The sequence below is a fragment of the Carcharodon carcharias genome, chromosome 8 (assembly GCF_017639515.1).
Source record: "Carcharodon carcharias isolate sCarCar2 chromosome 8, sCarCar2.pri, whole genome shotgun sequence".
Taxonomy (NCBI): Eukaryota; Metazoa; Chordata; class Chondrichthyes; order Lamniformes; family Lamnidae; genus Carcharodon; species Carcharodon carcharias.
In genome coordinates, this window is record NC_054474.1 from 123,570,380 (window position 1) to 123,596,347 (window position 25,968).

General features: G+C 45.9%; 2 protein-coding genes across 2 annotated transcripts in view; both read left to right on the top strand.

The window, feature by feature from the left end:
* The window catches only part of LOC121281496 (retinitis pigmentosa 1-like 1 protein), a 117,146-nt gene extending 106,251 nt beyond the window's left edge, over window positions 1-10,895 (top strand). The window contains exons 7-8 of the mRNA XM_041194440.1: window positions 7,498-7,575; window positions 10,588-10,895. Coding sequence (XP_041050374.1) covers window positions 7,498-7,575; window positions 10,588-10,895 — 386 coding nt within the window. The remainder of the gene's footprint in view (window positions 1-7,497; window positions 7,576-10,587) is intronic.
* A 197-nt stretch (window positions 10,896-11,092) lies between these two features.
* On the top strand, window positions 11,093-20,488 carry LOC121281497 (repressed by EFG1 protein 1-like). Its single transcript, XM_041194441.1, has 6 exons — window positions 11,093-11,189; window positions 13,173-13,397; window positions 17,192-17,404; window positions 17,880-17,957; window positions 18,515-18,745; window positions 20,436-20,488. Exons 1-6 carry the CDS (start codon window positions 11,093-11,095, stop codon window positions 20,486-20,488), a joined length of 897 nt encoding a protein of 298 aa, XP_041050375.1.
* Window positions 20,489-25,968: the final 5,480 nt, after the last annotated feature.

The following is a 25,968-nucleotide window of genomic DNA, read 5'->3' on the forward strand; positions in this document are numbered from 1 at the left end:
ACTTCACAGCCAGCTCCACATCACTTTTAGGGGGCCTGATGGGCAGGTCTCTACCTACCAGACCGGCCATAAGGCGGGGGTGGCTTTGTACGACTGCAGGGCTAGGGCTTACTTAGGGAAGGGGGTTAAGTGGCCTCAAGCAGGGGGAGATGCTGCAGGGCGAGGGCTGTACTGGAGAAGGGGGCTATCCCAGGGTGTGTGTGGGGGCACAAGTTGACCTGTGCAAGTGGCCTCAAGATGGTGAGGGCTGAGAAGGCAGTCTCCAGAGCATATGAGGCCAGATGCAGATGTGAGGGTGTGTGTGAAAGAATGAATGGTCATGTCCCTTGAGCTGGCAGTGAGGCAGATGCCAGTGCATATGTGATGGGCTTGAGTGTGTGAGTTTAGAGTGATGAGAAGGTTGCCTTACCCTGGCACCATGGATGAGATCAATCGTCCTCTGCCTGCATTAGATGGCCAACCTCTGTGCAGCATCGGTGCTGATCACCACTGCCACAGCCTACGAAGCCAGAGTGGCAATGCTGCTGCCCCTCCTGCGGCCAGAACAGGGGTAGAGGACATTATGGTGGGCCCAAAAGACGCTCGGGGGACTCATTACTAAACCTGGGGGCTGTAGACTTCTTGCCTTTCGGGGCCATCCTGTTTTCTGTGCAGCAGTCCTAGGCTGGAAGCACTGAGAGGTGTGCACACGGCTGCACTTTAAATTTGCTGCCCAGCTTGCTGAAGTGGCGAAGATATGGCATGGCGGGTGAATGAGAGCCTGCCGACCATGGAAACAGCGTAATGCAGCGGGTTTGGGATGATACAGTATAAAAAGCCACCATTGCGGCCAGCAGGTAAAATGTCGTTTTATCCGCCCGCTATTGCACTTCGTGCAAATCTGGGATGACTGCCTAAGAGATTGGAAAACAAAATTAGAGCACATGGGATTGGAGGGAATATACTGGCATGAACTGAGAACTGATTAATGACAGAAAAAAGAGAGTAGGAATAAACACATCATTTTCAGGTTGGCAGGCTGCGACAGTGGGGTACCACAAGGATTAGTGCTTGGACCCCAGCTATTCACAATCTATATCAATGATTTGGATGTGGGGATTAAATTTAATATTATCAAGTTTGCAGTTGACACATAATTAGATGGAAGTGTGAAGTGTGAGGAGAATGCAAAGACAATACAAGGGGATTTGGAGTGGCTAAGTGAGCGGACAAAAATTTGGCAGATGGAATACAATGTGGGGAAATGTGAGGTTTTCCACTTTGGTAGGAAAAAGAGAAATACAGAGTATTACTTAAATGGTGAGAGACTGGGAAGTGTTGAAATTCAAAGGGACTTGGGTGTCCTTGGTCATGAGTTACAGCAAGCAGTTAAGAGAGCAAATAGTTTGTTGGCCTTTATTGCAATAGGTTGAATTTAGGAATAAAGATGCCTTACTGCAATTATTTCGAGCCTTGGTGAGATAACGCTTGGAGTATTTGTGTGCATTTTAGTCTCCTCACCTAAGGAAAGATATACTTACCACAGAGGGAGTGCAATGAAGGTTCTCCAAACTAATTCCTGGGATGGAGGGATTGTCCTAAGAGGAAAGATTAAATAGCCCGGGCCTTTATTCTCTGGAGTTCAGAAGAATGAAAGATGATCTCATCCAAACATCTAAAATTCTTACAGGACTCGACAGGGTAAATGCAGGAAGGATGTTTCCCCTGGCTGGGGTGGGGGGCATCTAGATCCAGGGGACACAGTCTCAGAATAAGCAACAGGCCATTTAGGACTGAGATGAGAAGGAATTTCTTCACTCAGAGGGTGGTGAATCTTTGGAATTCTCTGCTCTAGAGGGCTGTGGAGGCTCAGTCATTGAATAAGTTCAAGAGTGAGATCGATAGATTTCTACATCTTAAAAATATCAAGGTTAGAATTTTCAGGTCGGCAGGTGGGCGTGATTGGCGGGCCCAGAATAGGCTGGGAAAAGGGCCACCACCCGCGATTAGCCCACGACTGCGATTTCACGCTGGTGGGCCAATTAAGGCCGGCCCAGCATGAAACACGGCTCCCCAGTGGTCAGGAAGGTGAGGGCGGGGGCCTGTCAGCCGCAGGGTCCAATGGCAACCCAGCAGCCTGTTTAAAACTGCACAGGCTGCCATGAGAAGAACATACCTTATGCGTTTTCAACAGTAAAGTTATGGAATCAAGTACAGCTGGAGATGCCAGGTAGGAGGGCAGGTCAAGTGGGCACTCAGCTTCTTGCTTTTCAGATGAGTGCCTTGCCATGCACCTGGAGAAGGTGGCTGCCCAGAGGGACACCCTTGACCCCAGAGATGGGAGGAGGAGGCCACCGCACCTCACGAAGAAAGTATGGAAGCATGGGAGGAGGTCACAGTGCAGGTCAGCAGCCATGACATGGTGTGGCGCCTATGGGTGCAGTGCAGCAAGAGACTCAATGACCTGCTGCACTCAGGAAGGGTGAGTACTGTGTTGGCGTGGATCAGTGTGCAGAAGTGTTATGGACTGTCTGTCCCCCTGTGGAGCTCAAGGGTGTTAGAGTCTGAGTGCCAGCTGTCAATGATGCTGGAGCTGGTCAAGGGAGTGAGCCCTGGCTGCCTGTACTGAGTGCCTTGCGGCTCAAGGGCCACATCTCGGATGTGCCCTGCGAGGTGTTCCTCGGGTGGGATTGGCCAGACTGCAATGGTGCTGCAGGTAAAGAGTGGGCGAATCAATGCTCCTCTGTCCTTTCAGAACAAGACGAGCCGTAACCAATTGGAGAGGTCACAGACAGGCAGAGGCCCGCCCAAACTGCTGTTGCTGACCAGGTTTGAGCAGGACCCCTTGAGCTGGAGAGGTGGCACACTCCACATGCAAGTGGTCATAGAGGGGCTGGGGGTGTCAGATGAAGGTAAGAGTGCAGTGCACAAGAGATGAGAGTTTTGGATTGTGCAACCATTCTTGTGTAGCCTCTTCATTAATGGGAGCCTCAAACTGGAGTTCCCTTTGATCATTGAAAGACGATGGCACCATGATGTAGATCTCCATTGTCTCACCAGAGTGCCTGGTATGCACAGAGACAGTATGATGACTTAAACTGATGACATGTCCTCCTTCTCCTTTAGATTCGCCAGCACACATGCATTCTCTGGACCACGAAGAGCCACCCCTGACACTGGAGGACCGCCGGGCTTCATCTGCACTTGCGTCACACCCACACTCTGAACCAGGCACCAGTGCAGATACCAGTGCCTCGGTGGATGTTAGATCATCGGCTACATTGTTGGTGCACATTGGTGAGGGCACTTCACACTCGCATGTGGTGCAGGTGGAAGCAGAGTGTGCTGTGCCCAGGGCGCCGGCAGTTGGAGATGCTGGACGTCCAGCAGGATGTGCAGGACGATTTGGCAGAGATCCATGAGGGTCTGCATGACATGGTCTCCGTTATGGAGGAGTCCATGCGGAGCGTAAGCACTGTATTGACCCTCATAGCCAAGCGCACTGCCTCCTCCATTGAGGGACTGGTGACTCTCATGGAGAGGCAGCTCCAGGAATCAAATCATGGGTTCCTGGGGATGTGTTGGGACCTGCAAGCCCTCACATAGGCAATGACCTCAGGTGGTCAGTGCCAGTGGGGGAGATGGATGAAGCACCCAGTATCCCAGCTAGGTGCCCGTCCATCAATGGCGAGTAGGGAGGTCCAGAGTGATCTTACATTGGCGCACAAGCTGCCTGTCATCTCTGCAGGCTCCTCTCAGGGCACTCTGGGTGATGGCAGCAGCTTCTCCGCCCATCAGCCAATGACCCTGGCATCTAATAAGGCTACACTGACTGGGGAGATGCCAGCTGTGGAACTGGCCACTCCCTCCCAGGCGGGGCCAGTAAAGGTTCCACTGGCCAGAGGACGACTGCCAAGGTTATCAAGGCCAACAAGGTGGCAGAGTCAGCAGCTGCCTCCAATGCCGGTGCCAGCGAGGGGAGGGCACCAAGACGTAGCACTCACAAATGTAAGTTTAAGGCACCATGAGCACAAGAGGGACAGTTCACGGGTGATCCTCCGTGCAGTTATGATTGGTTTATACATCTACTGGTGTGGGCATCAACACCAGTAATGGTCATGTCAATGTAATTTCAATGTGACAATAACATTAAATTTGCTCTTGTTGTGATGGCCTGAGTAAGCTTCACCTTTTATTTTTGGTGCAGGGTAGGCCAGTATGTAATGAGTGGCTCTAAACTTTATTGCACAGGACTTTGGGTTCACATGACAGGGGCATTTTGGACATCCTGGATGGAGGCAGCAGCCCTAGCATAAGGTGGGAGTGGTTACTTGGCAGCCTAGCTGAAGGAGTATTGGATCAAAGTGTCCCTGGTGTCCCTTCCTCCCTGGAAGTTACCGAGGTCTGCCTCCACACCCTCAACGTTCTCCTCACCATGCTCCTCTTCTGCCTCACTACTGGACTCATTCTCTGTGACCTGTGGAGCTGTGTCAAGATCCTCTTCCTCCACTGGGTACCCCCTTGCCAGTGCCAGATTGTGGAGAGCGCAGCATGCAACCACTATCAGTGACACCCACTCTGGGGGGTATTGCAGTGCGCCGCCTGAACAGTCCAGGCATCGGAAGCGCATTTTCAGAAGACCTATGGTTCTTTTGTTCACCGCCCTTGTGGAGGCATGACTCCTAATAAAACCCTGCTCTGCCTCTGTTCTTGGATGGCGGAGAGGCGTCATGAGCCACCTTTTCAACGGATAGCCCTTGTCAGCCAGCAGCCATCCATCCAGTCGGGCTGGAGCTGAAGAGCCTTGGTATCTGTGAGTGTCTCAGGATGTAAGCGTCATGGGAGCTGCCAGGGTACCTTGCACAGACTAGCAAAATCTGCATCCTGTGGTCACACACTATCTGCACGTTCATGGAGTGGAAGCCCTTCCTGTTGACGAAGGCACCGGGCTCACCCGCTGGTGCCTTGATGGCCACATGTGCGCAGTCGATTGCACCCTGGACACGGGGGAAGCCAGCAATCACTGCGAAGCCTCTGGCTCACTCAGCCTGGCTGACCTCATCCCTACAGAAATGAATACATGTCATTACCTGCCTGAACAGAGCATCTGCCACCAGCTTAACAGAACTATGGACAGCTGATTGGGAGATTCCACAAAGATCCCCCATTGAGCCCTGGAAAGTGACCGAAGCATAGAAGGTGAGGGCCATTCTGACCTTCAGAGCCACTGTCATGGGGTATCCACCCACACAGTCGGATGTGATCTCAGGCCCAATCATCTGACAAATGGAGGTCACAGCCTCCCTTGAGAGGCGGATCCTCCTTCATCATTGCACCTCTGAGGTAGTTGCGTCTCTGCCTGTAAACCCTGGCAGCAGGAGAGTGGCGTCTTCTGCGGCCTGTAACGCCTTGGATTTCCAGCTGGCCCTGCACCCCTTGTGTGCTGCTTTTCCCACAGGTCGCTCCCCTGGAAGCTGCATTGGGACACCTGGCCTCCTCTCCCTTCTGCCCCTCTCTTCCTCCTCAGAAGAGGTGCCACCAGCGGAGACCACAATCCCCATTACCAGGGTCACAGAAGGCTGTCTGATACCTGGAGGGGTCCACATGGTCTGAATCCTCCAGGGACTTTAGAGACACCAATGAGTCCTGAAATGAAGCCTAGAAATGCTAAGAATGAAGCCTCGAGCAGAGATGAAGCTGCCAAGTACCAATAGCAACCAGCAGCAAACTATCTCCAAAACCCCTCACTACTCACACGGGCAATGCTGCTGACCCTTTTTATCCCGCCCGTGGATGAGGTTTTGCAAATTGTTGACTACCCGCCTGCCCAGCCGACCAGTGCGAAATTGCACGGGCAACGTGAAATCTTGGTTGATTGACTTTTTAATTGCTTTAATTGGCCTCTTAATTGATGGCAGGTGCAGCTCTGACACCTGGGTACACTCGCCATCCGAAATATCGCACGAGCGTGGGATGACATCGGGGATGCTCACCCCAGGTCATCTCGCGCAACTTCACATCCGATCAGGTCGGGCTCTTGCCTGCCCGATCAGCATAAAATTTAAGGGAAATGGGGATAGTGCAGGAGGATGTTGTTAGAGTAAAAGATCAGCCATAATCTCATTGAATAGTGGAGTGGGCTTGAAGGGCCGAATGGCCTACTCCTGCTCCTATTTCTAATGTTCATATGTCTCTAATACTCACGTTCTCACCTACTAAAGCCTATTCAGGATGTCCAAAATGCCCCTGTCATGTGAACACAAAGTCCACTCACCTATTCATTTTCTTACCTCCTAAACCCTCCCACCTAAACTTCTCACCTACTTAGCATCTCAACTTCTCAATTACAATGAAGAAAATCAAATCAAATACTGGGGTTTATTTCTAGAGTGAGAGAATTAAAAACTGGGGAAGTTATGCTAAACTTATATTGATCCTTGGCTAGACCACACTTAGCATACTGTGTTGCAGTTCTAGTTGCCATATTATATAAAGTATATATAGGCACCGGAGAGGGTGCAAAAAAGATCTTTGAGGATGATATCCTAGATAGTCATACCTACCAGAAAAAGGTGAACAGGCTGGCTCTCTTTTCTCTTGAAAAATAGTAGCCCAACAGAGGTAGACATAGAGAGAATGTCTCCGGGAAGTCTCAGAATAAGGAGCGGGGAGTGAAAGCTGAAGGCCATCAATATAAAACAGTAGCCAAGAAATCAAATAGGGAATTCAGAAGAAACTTAATTACTCTGTAAGTAGTGAGATTAATACCTGGAATGAGGAAAGGTTAGACAGAACTGGGTTTATTTCCACTGGAGTTTAGAAGTGTGAGAGATTATTTGATTGAAGTATAAAAGATCCTGAGTGGTATTGACAAGGTGGAAAGGATGTTTCCTCTTGTGGGTGAGTCCGAAACTAGGGGACACTGTATTAAAATTAGGGGTCACCCTTTTAGGACAGAGATACAGAGGGTTGTGCGACTTTGGAACTCTTTGCCTCAGAAGGCAGTGGAGGCAAGGTCATTGAATATGTTTAAGGCAGAGATAGATAGATCAGGCAAGAGAATCAAAGGTTATCAGGGTAATGTGGTGAATTCAAAACATAAACAGATCAGCCATGTTCTTATAGAATGGCAGAGCAGGTTCAATGGGCTGAATAGCCTACTTCTCCTATTTCATATGTTTGTATGTATGATCATATAAGAATGTGAAACTGATTACCACTAGGCGTAATTAAGAGGATAGTATAGATACATATGATGGTAAACTGTATAGTATAGCAGGCAGAAATGAATGTAGAAGGTTGTGCTAATAGAGTTAGAATAGGAAGGATAGGAGAAGGCATAAGTAGAGCATAAACACTGGCATGCTCTGGTTGAGCTGATTGTATTTTTTCTGTGCTGTATATTCCACTAATTCTATATAACCTACTCAGCTACTCACCAAGTATTTTCTTTGCCACCCTACCCTTCAATGTCTTTTCTCTCAAAAAGCATTCTATGATTGTCTTTGTGTGTCACAGGTACATCTACTCTTGAACCAGAACTAGCACCAGAAATAGAGGCCAGCACAGCAGAGGTAGCTCCAGCAGAACCCACAGGTAGGACCACATCAAATTAACACGCAGTAGAGGCTTTTTTAACAATTTAGGCAAGGAATGTGCTTGTGCCTACCATAATGGATACTTGGGCCTAAAATGAGTATGGGGTGATTGAATATCGCAGCCTAATTCTCAAGCGGAGTTTGTTGGCTGCTCCACACATTTGCACTGGTGGGAGACCTCAGCCCAGCCCACTCTGGACCCTGGGTTGGCTACACACAACTAGTGGTTTGGCAGTCATGCCTTGGCTGGCCAAGCCGACCTCTGCTGACCATACACCAGCAAGGCCTGGGCCATTCAAACTCACAGTGTTCAGAGTGCTCATCCCCAGCTCCCAACTTCTCTCAATATTAAAGATCTTATGAGATGCAGTCAGATGCTTGTGCTCCGCTAGGCAATCCAAAAGTAACTCAGTTCCAACCTCATTTCCCTTTGTCCTATAACAGCTCCAATTGCATACAAACATACAAACTAAGAGCAGGAGTAGCCCACTCAGCCCTTCAAGCCTACTCCACCATTCAGTAAGATCATGTCTGATTTGACTGTAACCTCCCACCTACTCTGGAGAACTTTTCATCCACTTACTAATCAAGAAACTATCTAGATCTGCCTTAAAAATAGTAAAAGACTCTGCTTCCACTTCCTTTTGAGGATGAGAATTGCAAAGACTCGTGACCCTCTGAGAGAAAAATTTTCTCCTCATTTCTGCCTTAAATGGGTGACCCCTTATTTTTTAACAGTGACCCCTAGGTCTAGATTCTCCCACAAGAGGAAACATCCTCTCCACGTCCACTCTGTTAAGACCCCTCAGGATCTTAAAGGTTTCAATCAAGTTGCCTCTTACTCTTCTAAACTCCAGCGGATACAAACCCTAACCTGTGCAACCTTTCCTCATAAGACAACCCATTCATTCCTGGTATTAATCTAGTAAATCTTCTCTGAACTGCTTCTAATGCATTTACATCTTTCCTTAAATAGAGAGGCCAATACTGTACACTGTACTCCAGCTGTCATCTCACCAATACCCTGTACAACTTTTTAAAAATTCATTTTTACTGGATGTGAGCATCGTTGGCTAGGCCAGCATTTATTGCCCTTGAGAAGGTGGTGGTGAGCTGCCTTCTTGAACACCTGCAGTCCCTATGGTGTAGGTACACCCACAGTGCTGTTAGAAAGGGAGTTCCAGGATTTTGACCCAGCAACAGTGAAGGAATGACGATTTATTTCCAAGTCAGGATGGTGAGTGGTGTTCCCAAGTATCTGCTGCCCTCGTCCTTCTAGATGGTAGTGGTTGTGGGTTTGGAAGGTGCTGCCTAAGGAGCCTTGGTGAGTTTCTGCAGTGCATCTTGTAGATGGTACACACTGCTGCCACTGCTTGTTGATGGTGGAGGGAGTGAATGTTTGTGGATCAATCAAGCAGGCTGTTATGTCCTGGATGGTGTCAAACTTTTTGAGTCTTGTTGGAGCTGCATTCATCCAGACAAGTGGAGAGTATTCCATCACACTCCTGACTTTTGCCTTGTATATGGAGGACCAGCTTTGGGAGTCAGAAGGTGACCCCTTCTCGCCGCAGGATTCCTAGCCTCTGAACTGCTCTTGTAGCCACAGTATTTATGTGGCTAGTCCAGTTCAGTTTCCGGTCAATGGTAACCCCCGGGATGTTGATAGTGGGGGATTCAGCGATGGTAATGCCATTGAACATCAAGGGGCGATGGTTAGATTCTCTGTTCTTGGAGATGGTCATTGCCTGGCACTTGTGTAGCTCGAATGTTACTTGCTACTTGGCAGCCCAAGCCTGGATATTGTCCAGATCTTGCTGCATTTGGACATGGACTGCTTCAGGACCTGAGGAATCACGAATGGTGCTGAACATTATGCAATCATCAGTGAACACCCCCACTTCTGACTTTATGTTGGAAGGAAGGTCACTGATGAAGCAGCTGAAGATGATTGGGCCTAGGTTCAAGAAGGCAGCTCACTCCCACCTTCTCAAGGGCAATTAGGGATGGGCGATGAATGCTGACCTCGCCAGCGATGCCCACATCCCAAGAATGAATAAGAAAAATCCAACCATCACCACCAGCAGCTCTCCTCATTCTCTTTGTTGTCATAATATTGATGCTCACTAACTGGCCTACTCCTGCTCCTAATTCATATGTTTGTTTGTTGTGAAAGTGGTGATGAGTCTCCTCCTTGAACCACTGCATCTGGCGCAACAGCTGCTGGGAGTCCATGTACATTGATGGCTATCTGCACAGGATTTCGTTACTGCACAGGCAGGGTACTATTGCACATGGATGGTGCTGCGTGGTTGAATATCACCACTAGTTGAATGTTTAGCTAGTGTGTAGACAGTACCTGCTGCATCTATTGAACTCATTGCTACACCCTCCCATTGACTGACATTCCTTCATGTGACTGCATGATGTCGCTTATTTAGATATTTCCCGGTGATTAGATGTTACATTATACACCCAGGGTGCAAACAGGTCATCAGGTTGATATGTGCTCACTTTTTCTTTGCTGGGATGTACTTACACATCCTACTACCCCTCCCTACATCTTCTCTGAGTGACAAGGAAAATCCCTGAGACTTGTCACCAGTTCAGGAATCCTATCTCAATCCTAACTCAACAAATATCATGGCAACTTGCATTTATAAAGTAGTGAAACATCATAGGAATGTTATCAAACAAACTTTGATACTGAGCCACTTAAGGAGATATTTAAAGAGATGACCAAATGCTTGGTCCAAGAAGTAGGATTTAAGAAAGACCTTAAAGGAGGAGCAATACTGAAGCCACAGTTACATTGATTTTTAAACGTATGCCTGATATCTTCTTTGAATGACTGCCAACAATCAGATTTGTTGTCCCACTACTGTGTGATTGGATATGACTGTGTTGTTAGATGTGTTTGCATTTGGCTAGCTGTTGTGATTGGAGTCTGAGTAGTCTGAATAGTCTCCTCTATTTGGTGCCGATGGAACTAATGTCTGTGTTTTATTTGCAGAAACCAAGATGACCAAGTTTGAGGTGGAAGCTTTGGAGGCCCATAATCACTACAGAAGCCTGCATGACACACCTGCTCTCCAGTACAGTAAAAACTTGCAAGAAGAATGTGAAAAATGGGCAGAGTTTCTGGCAACAACTGGAATTGTAGAGCAAAGTCGTACCAAAAATGGAGAGAACATTTGGACTACAGTCTCCGCTCAGGAAGTTTCAGGTGTATATTTCCCTCTCCTCTTCTTATTTTCCCTCTTTGTGACTCTATTAGTTCTGCGCTTTGCTCTGTGCCTTACTCAACATGGTTTCCTGTAGCGCATCTTGCATCCAGCAAAAATCTGACTTTGGTTCTCATCTCAGCAACCTGACTGAATTACACACATTGCAAGGAGCTGCAGCCACTCCCTGGGATTTAGTGCTTGAACTCATGAACTACATGTTGTGCTGATTCTGCCATATCGGTTTCATTTTTGCTGTTTATACCTCACAACTTTCACCAGATGAGATTGACAATGTGTTGTCTTATTTCAGGCAAGGATCCAGTGGTCGCTTGGTATAATGAAATCAGTGACTATGACTTTAGCAGTCCTGGTTTTAGCACCCTGACAGGTATGTGTTTTCAGGTTTGTACCTAAGGATGAAGAATAGAAATCAGAAAAAGAGACCCCCACAGCTCATTAGTGAACTGCTTCTCTCACCTGTAGTAGAATCTCAAGTGAATGACATGGAGCATTGTCCCCAGCCTCATATACTGAAACTAGGTGTTGGCGGAGTAGTGGTGAGGGTGCAGTGGTCAACTTGCCAGTGAGAATTTCGATATGTTGAAATATTTGTAAACGCTTTCCTCTTACAGCCGAAAGACTGATGTCTGGAAATCTGAAACATTAAGAAGAGGAAGAGTGTAATGTATGAGGATTGCGCTTCTGAAAGTTTTGTAACACGTGAAGCTTGTAACAGTCTGTAACAGTGAGAAATTTGTAACAATCTGATGTTTGTAACAGTGAGAAATTTGCAACAATCCGAGGTTTGTAACAGTGAGAAATTTGTAGCAGTCTGAAGTTTGTAACTGAGAAATTTGTAACAATTTGAGCTTTGTAACTGAGAAATTTGTATGACACTAAAGGAGAATTGTGTGTTCAGCAGGAGTTTGTCAGCGCACTTGCAGCATAAATGGGATTATTACCAAACTTAGGCTAATGTTAGTGTTGGAGCGAGAGACCAGGTACAAGGCACTTCAAACTAAAGAAGTTGGGATTTTTCTTCTTGGACCAGAGAAGGTTACGGCAGATTTAATAAAAAAAGTTCAAATTTATGGAAGAATTTGATAGAGTAAAAAGGGGATCCTAGTAGGAAGGCCGGTGACATGACCATAACTGTGAATTCAATAAAGTAAGATTGACTGGTTTAATCAGTAATAGTGTAAGTCTTCAACACGCTGCACTTGGTGTGATGAAACCATAGGACGGGTTTACAATATTGTGTTTCAGTGCAAAAATAAATTCTTCCCTGTGATATTCTTTATTTGGGTTTTTGCATTGTCTAGACATTGCTGCAGTTATTGTTTGATTGTAACGTTCATAGAAGTGTTATAACACATAGAGTTTAGTGAAGGTGTATCTGCTTTAGGATCCTGACTGTGCCTGTGGTGGGCAAGAGTAGCTGAATTGGGGGAAGAGCTCCTACTTTGCCTCGGGTGTTGTTGGGCTGGTTATGATGCCCACATTAGGTTGGGAGATTTCCCTCAAATGAGCCTAATGTAGAGTTGGTGAGGAATATTGAGTTGTGCCGGCCAACTGGTGGAGGATCCGGAAACTTGAAACTTTGCCAACGTTTGGCAAGTGCCATCCATCTACTAAAGTGTATCTCACAGGAGCCTAAATCCACCCTCATGAGACAAAGGTCGGGATTTCTCTTTCTGCCTGTCATGGCAAGGGCTGTGTTTCATCTCCACTTTGAGAGGGAGGGGCCTTTCAAACCATGGGGGCAGATTGAAGAGTCAACCTAAAGGAATGATAATGCCATTCAAGGCCTTTCTCTCATCCCACCTATCCAGAATGCAACAGTGCCAGGCAGAGCATGCCTTCCTGAACATGGTCTCTCCATCATTTATAAGGGCGGGTGGGAAGGAAATCTGGTACTTTTGTGGATTGCAGCATCCTCAGTGCATAAGCTTCATTAATCCTTGTTTTTCTTGGTCCTCCTGTCTGCCTTCATTCTTTAGTGACAATAGTTACAGACTCACTTGTTAGAGTTTTACTGATGTGTGCGCTTGGCACAAATGCATATTCATACATAATATCCATGTAAACAGCTCATAAATGGACATAGCATAAACGTGTAATTTTAACCTCACACCCAGGAGATTACATAGCTGTAGAGGAGGGTGGGAGGAGGAAGGATACGGTGATGGGGTTTCAGCCATCATGCATTTGTGGAGCTGGCTTCATGGGTCACTTCCTTTCCTGTCTGTCAATGCTGTGTAATTGTATAGATACATAAATCACAAACATGGATGTATGTACCTGTGCACACATCTGTACATGTCCATACACATGAAGAGGCTATATATATTTATTTGTTTATTTGCAACAGGTCAATTTACCCAGATGTTATGGTTGGCAACCACACATTTTGGCATTGCGTTTGCAAAGAGTGACAAGGGAATATATGTAGTGGCACAGTACAGCCCAGCTGGAAACATCGTTGATCAACATTCCTTCCAAACAAATGTGCTGCCACCAGACTCACTTTCCTTGGATTTAAAAGATAAGCAGGATTCAGGTTCCCAACAAACATCCAGTGAGGACAGTACAGCAGGTAAGAACAGGAATGGGAACAGCATGTGATGTTCTGTAAGAGTATGGGTGAATGTGAAGGGTTTTGATAGACTAGATGGTGAGAAACTGGCAGAAGGCCAGTAAGCAGAGAACGTTGATTTAAGATAATCAACAAGAGAACCAGAGGGGAAATGAAAAGAATGTTTTAACTCATGAGTTATTATGACCTGCAGTGTATTTTCTCAAAGAGTACTGGAAGCAGACTCAGTCATAACATTCAAAAGGGAATTAGATCAATACTTGACAAAGGCACATTTGCATGGCTATGGGGAAAGAACAGTAGAGTGGGACTAATTGACTAGCTTGTGCAAAGATGCTGAACAGGGAAGAAGAGCTCAATGTCCTCCTTCCATGCTGTACTATTCTATGAATGCAACTATCCACCTGCGAGACACAAAACACTCTGATTATGTTCTTAACATACACTGCATGTGTGGGCATCTGAGTTTGTATGTCTCATGCGTGACTGTGAACCTGAGTCTATGACCAGAATTTTCCGGCCCTGCCATGGCGAGATTTGCCATGGGAGATGCAGGGGGCCAGCCAAAAGTCCACTGATATTTGGCTTGATGGAATATCCCAGCAGCAGACAGGGCCAGAAAATCCTGGCCTATGTACTGTGTTTGCATGAATGGAGTCAAACTTAGCACAAAGGAAGGTGATTGTAGTTGTCAGGAACCAATAATCTCAGCCCCAATATGTCACTGTAGGAGTTCCTCAGGGTAGTGTCCCAGGCCCAACAACCTTCAGCTGCTTCATCAATGGTCTTCTCTCCATCATAAGTTTAGAAGTGGGGATGTTCACTGATGATTGCACAATGTTCAGTACCATTCACAACTCCTTAGTTATGAAGCAGCCACTGCCTGCATGTAGCAAGACCTGGACAACATTCAGACTTGTAGCTAACAAGTGGCAAGTAACATTTGCACCACACAAGTACCAGGTAATGACCATCTCCAACAAGAGAGAATCTTAACCATTTGCCTTTGACGTTCAATGGCATTACCATGCTGAATCCCCCACCATCAACATCCAGGGGGTCACCATTGACTTAACTGGACCAGCCATATAACTACTGTGACTACAAGAGCAGGTCAGAGATTGGGAATTCTATGACAATTAACTAATCTCCTGACTCCCCAAATCCTGTCCACCATCTACAGGGCACAAGGCAGCATTATGATGGAATACTGTTCAGTTGCCTAGATGAGTGCAGCTCCAATAACACTCAAGAAGTTTGACACCATTCACAACAAAGCAGCTTGCTTGATTAGCACCCCATATGCCACTTTAAACATTCGCCCCCTCCACCACCAGTACACAGTGGCAGCAGTGTATACCATCTACAAGATGCAGTGCAGCAACTTGCCAAGCCTCTCTGAAAAGCACCTTCCAAACACATGATCTCCACATCTAGAAGGACAAGGGCAGCAGACTCATGAGATCACCACCCCCAAGCAACACACTATCCTATCATGGAACAATGTCATTGTTCCTTCACTGTTGCTAGATTAAAAATCTGGAACTCCCTCCCTAACAGAATTAGGGATGTATGTACATCAGATGGACTGCAGCGGTTCAAGAAGGTGGCTCACCACCACCTTCTCAAGGGCAATTAGAGATGAGCAACAAACCCCAGCCTAGCCAAGAGATGCTCATGCCCCTTGAATGAATAAAAAAACCCCTATAAATCTTCACCCCTAGTCTTCTTCCTCACAATCCAATTTTTCCTCATTCGAGTCTTTGCTTTTCTTCATTGTCACTCCACTCACCTTCAGTCTCATGCTCACTGGGTCTATGGATTCCACTGAATATAACAAATGGATGTGATGGGATGGAGAGCATGGTGGGATAGGGTTGAGTAATCAGTCAAGGCCATTTGATGGGAAGGAAGGATAGGCTCTGTTGGGGTGTATGATAGAATAGAGGAATGTGACGGGATGGGGGATTGTTAGAATAGGGTAATGTAATAGGATGAGATTGTTTTAGAAAGGTGTGTATGATGGCATATCAGAGTGTAACTCATCTGCTGCTGAAAGCTTTATCCAAGGACTAGTTACCACTTGACGTGGCTATTCCAGTGCATTTCCAGCTGGTCTCCCATGTTCTACCCTGCATAAAAATGATATCATCCAAAACTCTGCTTCCTATATTTTAACTCGCACCAAGTTCCATTCACCAATCATCTCTGTGCTCAATGGTCTACATTGGTTCCTGGTTAAGCAACAGTTCAATTTTAAAATTCTCATCTTCATTTTCAAATCCCTCCACATCCTTGCCCCTCCCTATCTCTGTAATCTCCTCTAACCCCACAACCCTCAGAGATATCTACACCCCTCTCACTCTGGCATTTGAACATTCCAGGTTTTAATCACCATACCGTTGGTGTTAGTGACTTTGTTCCATTCTCCATGGAGACCAATAACCTTTGAAGAGAAATTCAAACATACAGCTATTAGCTGAATGACATGTCAAGATTTCATGTTTACTGGAACAAGTGATAAAAGAAACACTATTGACTAAACATTATTTTCTTTTGGTCAGCACCTTATACTTTAAACAACAGAAATAAACAGCTCTTTCTCCTTAACACACATTGCACTCTCCACAGAATTATAGTTGTTATGGCAAACAATTAACAATTTCTCCTAGTTTCCAATGGATCACTTTCTTTTTACTTTCACAGCCAGGTAACTTCCAAACCTATAACTGACTTTCACTGTGAGGTTACACTGTAGATTCCTTCCTTTAGCTCAAAGCTAGGTGAATCTTCCAACCTCCTTTAACTCCTCATTACTGGGTTCTTTGATCTGAGCATGAGCTCGCACCCGTGTTCCATGTGGTGAACAATAAAGTCAGCATTTTCTCTGCTTCAGGTACAGGCCTGTCTGCCTCAATTTCCTGCTCTCTCAGATGGCTGCAGACCATACAAAACAAACTGCTGTCTATCTGTGATGTTCATGGATAGGGAAGCCTGTAACCTGGCCTCAAATTGGCTTCCTCTACCGTCTTCCCCATAGCAAAACATGTTAGCTTTGTATCTGAGTAGGAATGCTAATTAGTTATCCTTAAACCCAACTCTCTTTCACCTTAGAAGTAAATGGATAGTTTATAGCAATACTGTTTACAACTTGGTACCTATTAACACCTTTCTGGAACTTTGGGAGACTCAGGGTCTATTCATTTGACTCAGAAAATATTGTTATTATCTTAAGTGTAAATACCTTGCAACTTCTCAGTAAAAGAATCAAAGCCTTCCTTTGATCGCTAACAATCAAACCACCCAGGCTTACTGTCAGGCAGCCTGCAGAACAGGTCACATGACCCCCTTCATTTACCCTAAATTTAAAGCTACAGTCTCAAAATATAATTATCTTATTAACCTCATAATTGTAACACTTTCGGCTGCCAAGACTCTAAGCAGAGGAATTCCCTCCTAAACCTCTTTGCTTCACTTTTTATCTAGATAGAGGAATATGATTGGATGGGATGTTTAATAAGGAGAAGTATGATGGGATCAAGTGGTTGACGAGATGTATGAGTGTATCAAGATGAGGTGGGCGATAAGCATGATGGAATGGGACAAGAAGGAGAAGTGTTGGTGGACGGGATGGGATGATGGATGAGATGGGTGAATTAGTTAGGATAGGATGGTTGATGGAGTAGGGTGGTTGATACGATAGGGACTATGATGGAATAAGGATGGGTAATAGGTGTATGTTCAACTCCTACTACTTTTCACGGTACTGATGACAATCTGGATTTCATTTTCAGATCTGAGTGCATTTGAGAAAGAGGCATTGGCTGCTCACAATACATACAGGGCTCGTCATAACACAGCACCTCTCTCGCTCAATAAAGAATTGAGCAAGGATTGCAGGGTGTGGGCAAATGTCCTTACACAGGATGGTGTCATTGCGCAAAGTCCAACCAACTTTGGTGAGAATATCTGGTCTAATCCAAGCATCACTGAAGGAGAAATCTCAGGTTTGTATCTCCTCCATTGTTTTGTACAATGTTTGAAAAAATTACAAAAACAATGCAAACGTTAAACATAGGAATTAGATTTAAGAACTTCAGCAGAATAGTCAAGTAAAGTCACTCCCAATGACATGGTCATAAGGAATGTCTTTTACTAATAATAAAGTGGTGGAAATACTGAATAGGTCTGGCAGCTTCTATGGAGAAAGAAACAGAGTCAACATTTCATATCAATGACCTTTCTGATTAGGTCCATTCCCATTTGGATATTTATTTCCCTGGTTTTTTGAAGGAACTAACAACATATTTTCTGCTCTGGCTTTTGCCTTTTCCTGCTTATATCTATCTACAAACTGCTTTTTAAAAATCTCCTTAGAATTAGGTTCATTTGTCAGATTATTCATTCTGTGCTTATGTCTCTAGGTCTGCACGCCCTTTCCAATTTATAACTTTGCTTTGCCTCATTTTCAAATCATTTTAGGCAAAGAACCTGTGGATGCCTGGTACGCTGAAATGAAGTATTATGACTATGAAAAACCCGGTCTCTCCGAGAAAACAGGTTCATGTTTAACTTTTTCTTTACTAACATTACCAAATCAAAGTCCCAGCTCACTGGTGAAAGAATAAGTGACAACAGCACAGTGAGTTCTGTGGGTAACCTGTTCAAGTCCACTGTGAGTCCCAGTTAGTGGAGTTTTGTGGAGAGCATGGGGGAGGCGGGGCTGGTCTTGCTAAGACATCATTGAAAGCTGTACATACAGAATACGTAATACTGTTGTGATTGTTTTCAGTTCAACTTATCACTTTGCACGCACACACACACACACACACACACACACATACACACTCTCTCATGGGTGCGTGTGCATGCACACACACGCACACAAGCATACACACACTTATACCTGCTAAGACTCACATGCACTCACACACACAAATGCCCACATATACATTCACCCTCATTCACATGTTTACATATACCTTCACACATATGTGCAACATACACATATACCCAAATTCACTCATACTCATATGCACACACATACAAATGCACACAAAGGTAGTGCAAGTGACACAAACATGGACTAAATGTTTCCTTCTTCCTGTTCCCGTTAGAGCACTTCACTCAAATGATGTGGAAGGAAACCACGGACATGGGGATTGCGTATGTCGTGAGTGATAAAGGGGCCTTTGTGGTGGCTCAGTATAAGCCACGCGGGAATGCCACCAAGGTAGAAACTTTTGTCAAGAATGTACTACCACTGGATGCAGCATATAGCGAGCCTCTTTTCAAAGCAGAGGCTCCTGAAGGGGAGGCAATGCCAGCACCTGCGGGATCACCTCCAGGTAAGGCTGAAGTACCCCATGTGAGAGGGGACCAAGACAGAATAAGGATGTTTATCATTTACACTGACCTGCAGAGTTTAAAAAAATTTTGTGACATGCTTTAAAGTGTAAGTAATCTATGTTATTTACTTGTGTCTATGTGTATGTACCTTTGTGTGAGTATGGATCTTTGAATATTCATACATATGTGTGTCTGCTGCATATGTAACTATATGCCAATGTATGTCTCCATCTATGTGTGTGCATGTTTGCGTACGAAATAAGAGGTAGGTCATTTAGGACTGAGATAAGGAAGAATTTCTTCACTCAGAGATTGGTAAATCTTTGGAATTCTCTACCCCAGAGCCCTGTGTGGCCCAGTCATTGAGTATGTTCAAGACAGACATTGATGGATTTTTAAATATGAAGACATCAAGGGATATGGGGATTGTGTGAGAAAATGGTGCAGGTAGAAGATCAGCCATGATCTAACTGAATGGAGGAGCAGGCTTGAGGGGCTGAATGACCTACTCTTGCTCCTAGTTCCTGTGTTCCTAATATAAGAAATAGGAGCAGGAGTAGGTCATGCGGCCCCTCATTTCTGCTCCACCATTCAATACCATCATGGCTGATCCTTGACCTCAACTCCACTCTTCCGCCCAATCCTCATATCTCCTGACTCCTTTAGAATCTAAGAATCTTTCAATCTCAACTATGAACATACTCAACAACTGAGCTTCCACAACCTATCTGGGGTTGAGAACTCCAAAGATTCACAACCCAAAGTAAAGAAATTTCTCCTCATGTTAGTCTGAAATGGCCACCCCTTATCCTGAGACTCTGTTCATTCCAGCCATATCACCTCTTTCTATGCCACTGTGACTACCTCAGCCTGGATCGACCCAGAAGGAAAAAACAGTAAAAACTGGGAAATAAGAATCCTGGTCTGAACTCTCTTGTATACCTTAAAATGGAACACCAGTAAAACTGGGAAATAAGGTCTGAACAGTTTTTTCCTTCTTGGTAGCATGTATCCATGCCCTTAAGTTTGTATCTGGATGTGGCTAACTGAGTAGTGGCCAGTGTACTTCTTTGCATATTTGTGCATGTCTCTTGGTGTATATATTTACTATGTCTGTATCTCTGTATGTTGTGTATCTGTGTGTGTTTGTGAGTATGTGTTTATGTTTCAACCAGTATTACATATAATTACACAGAAGATACAGCACTGAAACAAGTCCTTTGGCCCAACCAGTTCATGCCTGTATTAATGCTCCACCTGAGCTTTCTCCTATCTTTCCTCACCTAACCCTCTATTCTCTTCTCCCTCAAATGGTTATCCAACTTCCCCTTAAATACACCTATATTAGTTGCCTCAACCAATCCCTTTGGTAGGGAATTCCACATTCTGACCACTCTTTGACTAACAACGAATTTGGTTCCTTGGTGATTATCTTACAACAATTGCTTCTGGTTTTGCTGTTCTCCACGAGTGGAAGAACTCTCTGCCAAAACCATTCATAATTTTATAACTCATAACTTAATTCATAACTCAAGTTCTGTCGAAGGGTCATGAGGACTCGAAACGTCAACTCTTTTCTTCTCCGCCGATGCTGCCAGACCTGCTGAGTTTTTCCAGGTAATTCTGTTTTTGTTTTTTCATAATTTTAAAGACCTGTATTAGGTCACCTCTCTGCCTTCTCCTTTCAAGAGAAAACGTACGCAGCTTATTCATATTTTCCCAAAAATATACCTTGCTTGTGAAATTCGTATAAGTATATTACATGACAGTTCAAAACTGACATTACGTAAAGCGAAACAAACCAGTTTCTTCCAACACTGTATGTCACACACGACATTTACCATTACAGTCAATGGCCCAGAACTTTCATGGACTGGCAATCTCTGTTGATTGCCACTCTGCCCATTTTACTTACCCAGGTCATGAGCTGCACATTTCTCACCATAATCTTCCAACCCAGGCCTGGTGAGAAATGTACAGTATAGCAGCTTCAAAATCATTTCAGTGCAGGGCAGCAGCTCCAGAATCATGGGCTGCATCTTCCGGTCGGCGAGCGGGGAGCGGGGCCCACTCACCGACACATAAAATGACGCGGGGTGACATTGGGCAGGCGTCCTAATGTCACCCTGCGTTATTTAGATTTTCAGTTTGGCGGGTGCACAGCTGAGTCGGCTGCGCGCCCGCCGAACTGTCGATGGCCATTTAAGGCCTTTAAAAAAAGTGATTAAGCCAATTAATGGACCTGCCCATCCAACCTTAAGGTTGGTGGGCAGGCGAAGAGCCCAGGCGGCCTTTAGGAAAAAACATGAAACTTCATCCACGGGCGGGGTGAGGTTTCATGAGGGATTTAAAATTTGTATAAATGTTTAAATAGAAGAAGTTGACATGTGCCAGCTCATGTGACAGTGTCACATAAGGGGACATGTCAGGAATACTTTTTCTACCCTTCCAAATATTTTTAAAACTTCCACCTATTTCCCTGAGGCGACACATTGCCTCAGGAAGATAGGTGCGCTCTTTCACGTGCATGCGCGAAAGGGCACATGCCCGGCTCAGGGAATTCCACCCCCCCCACCCTCGCACAGGGAGCACACAGCGCTTCCAAGTAGATGTCACGCTGGGTGGGCCTTAATTGGGCCACCCATGTAAAATCGCTGCATGCCCCCAATTGTGGCGCCAATCGGGAATCCGCCTGCTCCGGCACATCCCCCCCCCCCCCCCCCCCCCCCCCCCACAAAGGGGGGAAAATGCTGCCCCATCTCAGTGCAGTAGAGCAGCTCCGGAATAATTTCAGTGCAGAGCAGCAGCTCCGGAATCGTTTCAGTGCAGAGCAGCAGCTCCGGAATCGTTTCGGTGCAGAGCAGCAGCTCCGGAATCGTTTCGGTGCAGAGCAGCAGCTCCGGAATCGTTTCAGTGCAGAGCAGCAGCTCCGGAATCGTTTCAATACAGAGCAGCAGCTCTGGAACCCTTTCAGTGCAGAGCAGCAGTTCCTGAATTGTTCCAGTGCAGAGCAGCAGCTCCGGAATCGTTTCAGTGCAGAGCAGCAGCTCTACAATCCTTTCAATACAGAGCAGCAGCTCTGGAACCCTTTCAGTGCAGAGCAGCAGCTCCGGAATTGTTTCAGTGCAGAGCAGCAGCTCCACAATCCTTTCAATACAGAGCAGCAGCTCTGGAACCCTTTCAGTGCAGAGCAGCAGCTCCAGAATTGTTTCCATGCAGTATAGCAGCTCTGGAACCCTTTCAGTGCAGAGCAGCAGCTCCACAATCCTTTCAATACAGAGCAGCAGCTCTGGAACCCTTTCAGTGCAGAGCAGCAGCTCCAGAATCGTTTCCATGCAGTATAGCAGCTCTGGAACCCTTTCAGTGCAGAGCAGCAGCTCCACAATCCTTTCAATACAGAGCAGCAGCTCTGGAACCCTTTCAGTGCAGAGCAGCAGCTCCGGATTTGTTTCAGTGCAGAGCAGCAGCTCTGGATTTGTTTCAGTGCAGAGCAGCAGCTCCGGATTTGTTTCAGTGCAGAGCAGCAGCTCCGGATTTGTTTCAGTGTAGAGCAGCAGCTCCGGATTTGTTTCAGTGCAGAGCAGCAGCTCCGGATTTGTTTCAGTGCAGAGCAGCAGCTCCGGAATCATTTCAGTGCAGAGCAGCTGCACCGGAATCGTTTCCATACAGGGCAACAGTTCTGGAACCCTTTCAGTGCAGAGCAGAAGCTCTGGAACCCTTTCAGTGCAGAGCAGCAGCTCTGGAACCCTTTCAGTGCAGAACAGAAGCTCTGGAACCCTTTCAGTGCAGAGCAGCAGCTCTGGAACCCTTTCAGTGCAGAGCAGTAGCTCCGGAATCGTTTCAGTGCAGAGCAGCAGCTCCGGAATCGTTTCAGTGCAGAGCAGCAGCTCTGGAATCATTTCAGTGCAGAGCAGCAGCTCCACAATCCTTTCAGTACAGAGCAGCAGCTCTGGAACCCTTTCAGTGCAGAGCAGCAGCTCCGGAATCGTTTCAGTGCAGAGCAGCAGCTCCAGAATCATTTCAGTGCAGAGCAGCAGCTCCAGATTCGTTTCAGTGTAGAGCAGCAGCTCCGGAATCATGTCAGTGCAGTACAGCAGCACCAGGGGGACTGAAACCCTGTCCCTTTTTTACGGTCCTAGCTGCCATAAAGCAGTAAGTTTAAAGATCCCAGTCATTTTGACAGGAGGGACGGTCTAAAGTACATTACATCCCTGCAGACATGGTCCATTTTGATCCCCAGGCAAAGTGGAAAATGGCTCAAGTGATTACCACAGCCTAATGAGTGAGACATGGACCAGACCTATGCACTGTACAGCAACACCATGAGTGCCTCGTACCTGACGACCATGTTCTTAACCGCAATGGAGAGGGAGCGTCCTCCCACATGCCCATTATTTGCTTTACCATTGCTACACACTCCATCCAGTTTTTGGTCCTTCAAGGAGTCTGACATGATGGTGAAAGTGACAAAGGTTCAGTGGACCCATTTCCCAAAGAACATGACCTCAATCTGGCCTCCTGAGGCCAGTTCAAACAGGTCACAGAGGCTCATCAGTCTGCGCACTGACATTGGATCTAAGCAGAAGATGGTGGTGCCCTTCATGTACAGGGAGACTTTGACCTGAGTGCCCCCATAGCCTGGGATTGTCACCCCTCTTATGCCCACATCCTTCCTAATCGACTCGGTAAAAACAATACACAGACAAGACAGGGGGGAGAGGACAGCCCTGCCTGACTCCAGATTTGATCAGAAAGCTCTCCAATTCCCACCCATGGATTGAAACTGCACAACTGATGTTTGTGCAGAGCAGTTGGATCCAATTGCAGATTCCATGCCCAAAGCCTATTTTGGAGATCAAATTGATCACGAACGTGTGTGATATTCAGTCAACGTCCTTCTCCTGGTTCCAGCTGATGGGGCAGGTATCTCCCTTCTCCCACCCACCATCCTGCCCATAGACAATCATATGCCTAAGTAGCACAAGGATATCAGAGATCTTCCTGCCAGGTACAGCGGAGATCTGGTCAGGTTGGATCACCAACTGCAGAGCAGACTTGGCCCAATTTGTATGACCTTGGACAGAATTTTGTAGTCCACATTAAGCAATAAAACGGGTCAATAATTTCTAATTTCCTACTTCTTCCCCTTTCTCTTGTGGATGAAGGTGCTGATGCCTTCCCTCATAGATTCTGACATTCTGCCAGCCAGCAATATACTCGCGAACACTTCCAGCAGGTGTGCACCAGTCCAGTCCGACAAAGCCGAATACAACTCGGCTGGTAAACCGTCATTTCCAGGAGTTCCGGGACCTGGCTTCCTTTGTTAGCTTGTTCAGAGTTAGCAGTTTGTCCAGACTCTCCCACATGCTGTAATCTAAGACCTCCATGATAGAGGGCATGATCCACTGGAAGGTCACGCTGTCTGTAGCGTATGTAGTCATACAAACTGTTATAAAAAGGTTTGCTGATCCTTAGTATGCCAGCTGAGCTGTCTTCTTCCTTCAGGCTGCTGATCACAGAGCTCTCTCTCTCTCTGTGCCTTTTGGAAGAAGAGACATGGGCACATCTCATCCTGCTCCACAGAGCGGACTCCAGAGGATGATCTTGGAGGCCTCCACAGCCAAGAATGAGATCTGCAGGCTCCTCATCTCTTGGAAACCCTCCTTGACATTGTCCCCCATCAACTGCAGCAGGAGCAGATTCTGCATGCTTTTCTGGAGTCAGGACGTTTGCCTCTGTCTCCCTCTCTCACCTTCCAAATACCTCTAAAGAAAAAAAACCTCTTGATGTTCATCTTAACTGCTTCCCATCAGTGTGTCAGTGAATCAAAGAGGGGTTTCACAGTTCTCCAATCTATTAATCCCTTTTGAGTTCCTCAGTGTTTTCTGGGGCCAACAATTTCATGTTCAGCTTCCATGCCCCCCTGCCAACCTTCTGGTCTCCCTGTAGTTCACAGAATCACTTGATCACGGAATTGTTACAGTGAAGAAGGAGGCCATTCAGCCCATTGCATCTGCACCAACTCTCCGAATGAACAACTCAATTAGCGTCATTCTCCTGTCCCTTTTCCCAGTATCCTTGCAAATTATTTATTTTCAAATAATCACCTAATTCCCTCTTGAATTGGACCTGCCCCAACCACACTCAGGCAGTGCATTCCAGGGTCTAACCACTCACTGTGTGAAAAAGTTTTTTCTCATATTGCTTTTGCTTCAATTGCCAATTACTTTAAATCTGTGCCTTCTCGTTCTCAATCCTTTCACAAGTGGGAATAGTTTCTCCTCATCTACTGTGTCCAGACCCCTCATGATTTTGAATATCTCTATCAAATCTCCTCTCAGCCTTCTTTTCTCCAAGGAAAACAATCCCAACTTCTCCAATCTATCTACGCAACTGAAGTCCCTCATCCCTGAAACCATTCTTGTAAACCCCTACTGCACTCTCCAGTGCCTTCACATCCTACCTAAAATGCGCCTCTCAAAACTGTGCACAATACTCCAGCTGAGGTCTAACTAGTATCTCGTTCAAGTTCAACATAAGCTCCTTGCTCTTATACTCCGTGACCTTATTAATAATGCCTAGGATACTCTACATCAACTGCTCTCTCAACCTGTCCTGTCACTTTTAATGATTTATGTGCATATGCACCTAGATCCCCTGCTCCTGCACCCCCTTTAGAGTTGTACCCCTTATTTTATATTGTCTGTCTATATTCATCCTACTAAACTGTATCACCTCACGTTTCTCAGCATTGAACTTCATCTGCAACCTATCCGCCCATTCCACCAACTTGTCTAGGCCTTTTGAAGTTTTAGACTGCCCTCCTCAGAGTTTACAATACTTCCAAGTTTTGTTTCATCCACAAATTTTGAAATTATACCCTGTATGCCAAGGTCTAAATCATTAATATATATCAGGAAAAGCAAGGGTCCCAATATCATTTTCCAAATGGCAGGCAGTGACTAGTGGGGTACCTCAGGGATTGGTGCTGGGACCCCAGTTATTCACAATATATACTAATGATTTAGATGAAGGAATTAAATGTAATATCTCCAAATTTGTAGATGACACAAAGCTGGGTGGGAGGGTGAGCTGTGGGGAGGATGCAAAGATGCTTCAGTGTGATTTGGACAAGCTGAGTGGGCAAATGCATGGCAGATGCAGTATAATGTGGATAAATGTGAGGTTATCCATTTTGGTAGAAAAACAGGAAGGCAGATTA

Coding starts and splice junctions, on each gene's coding strand:
- LOC121281497 (XM_041194441.1), top strand. CDS start 11,093: ATGTGTTGTCTTATTTCAGGCAAGGATCCAGTGGTCGCTTGGTATAAT. Junction 11,190..13,172: donor TGGTTTTAGCACCCTGACAG/GTATGTGTTTTC, acceptor TATTTGCAACAG/GTCAATTTACCCAGATGTTA. Junction 18,746..20,435: donor ACCTGCGGGATCACCTCCAG/GTAAGGCTGAAG, acceptor TCTCCTTTCAAG/AGAAAACGTACGCAGCTTAT.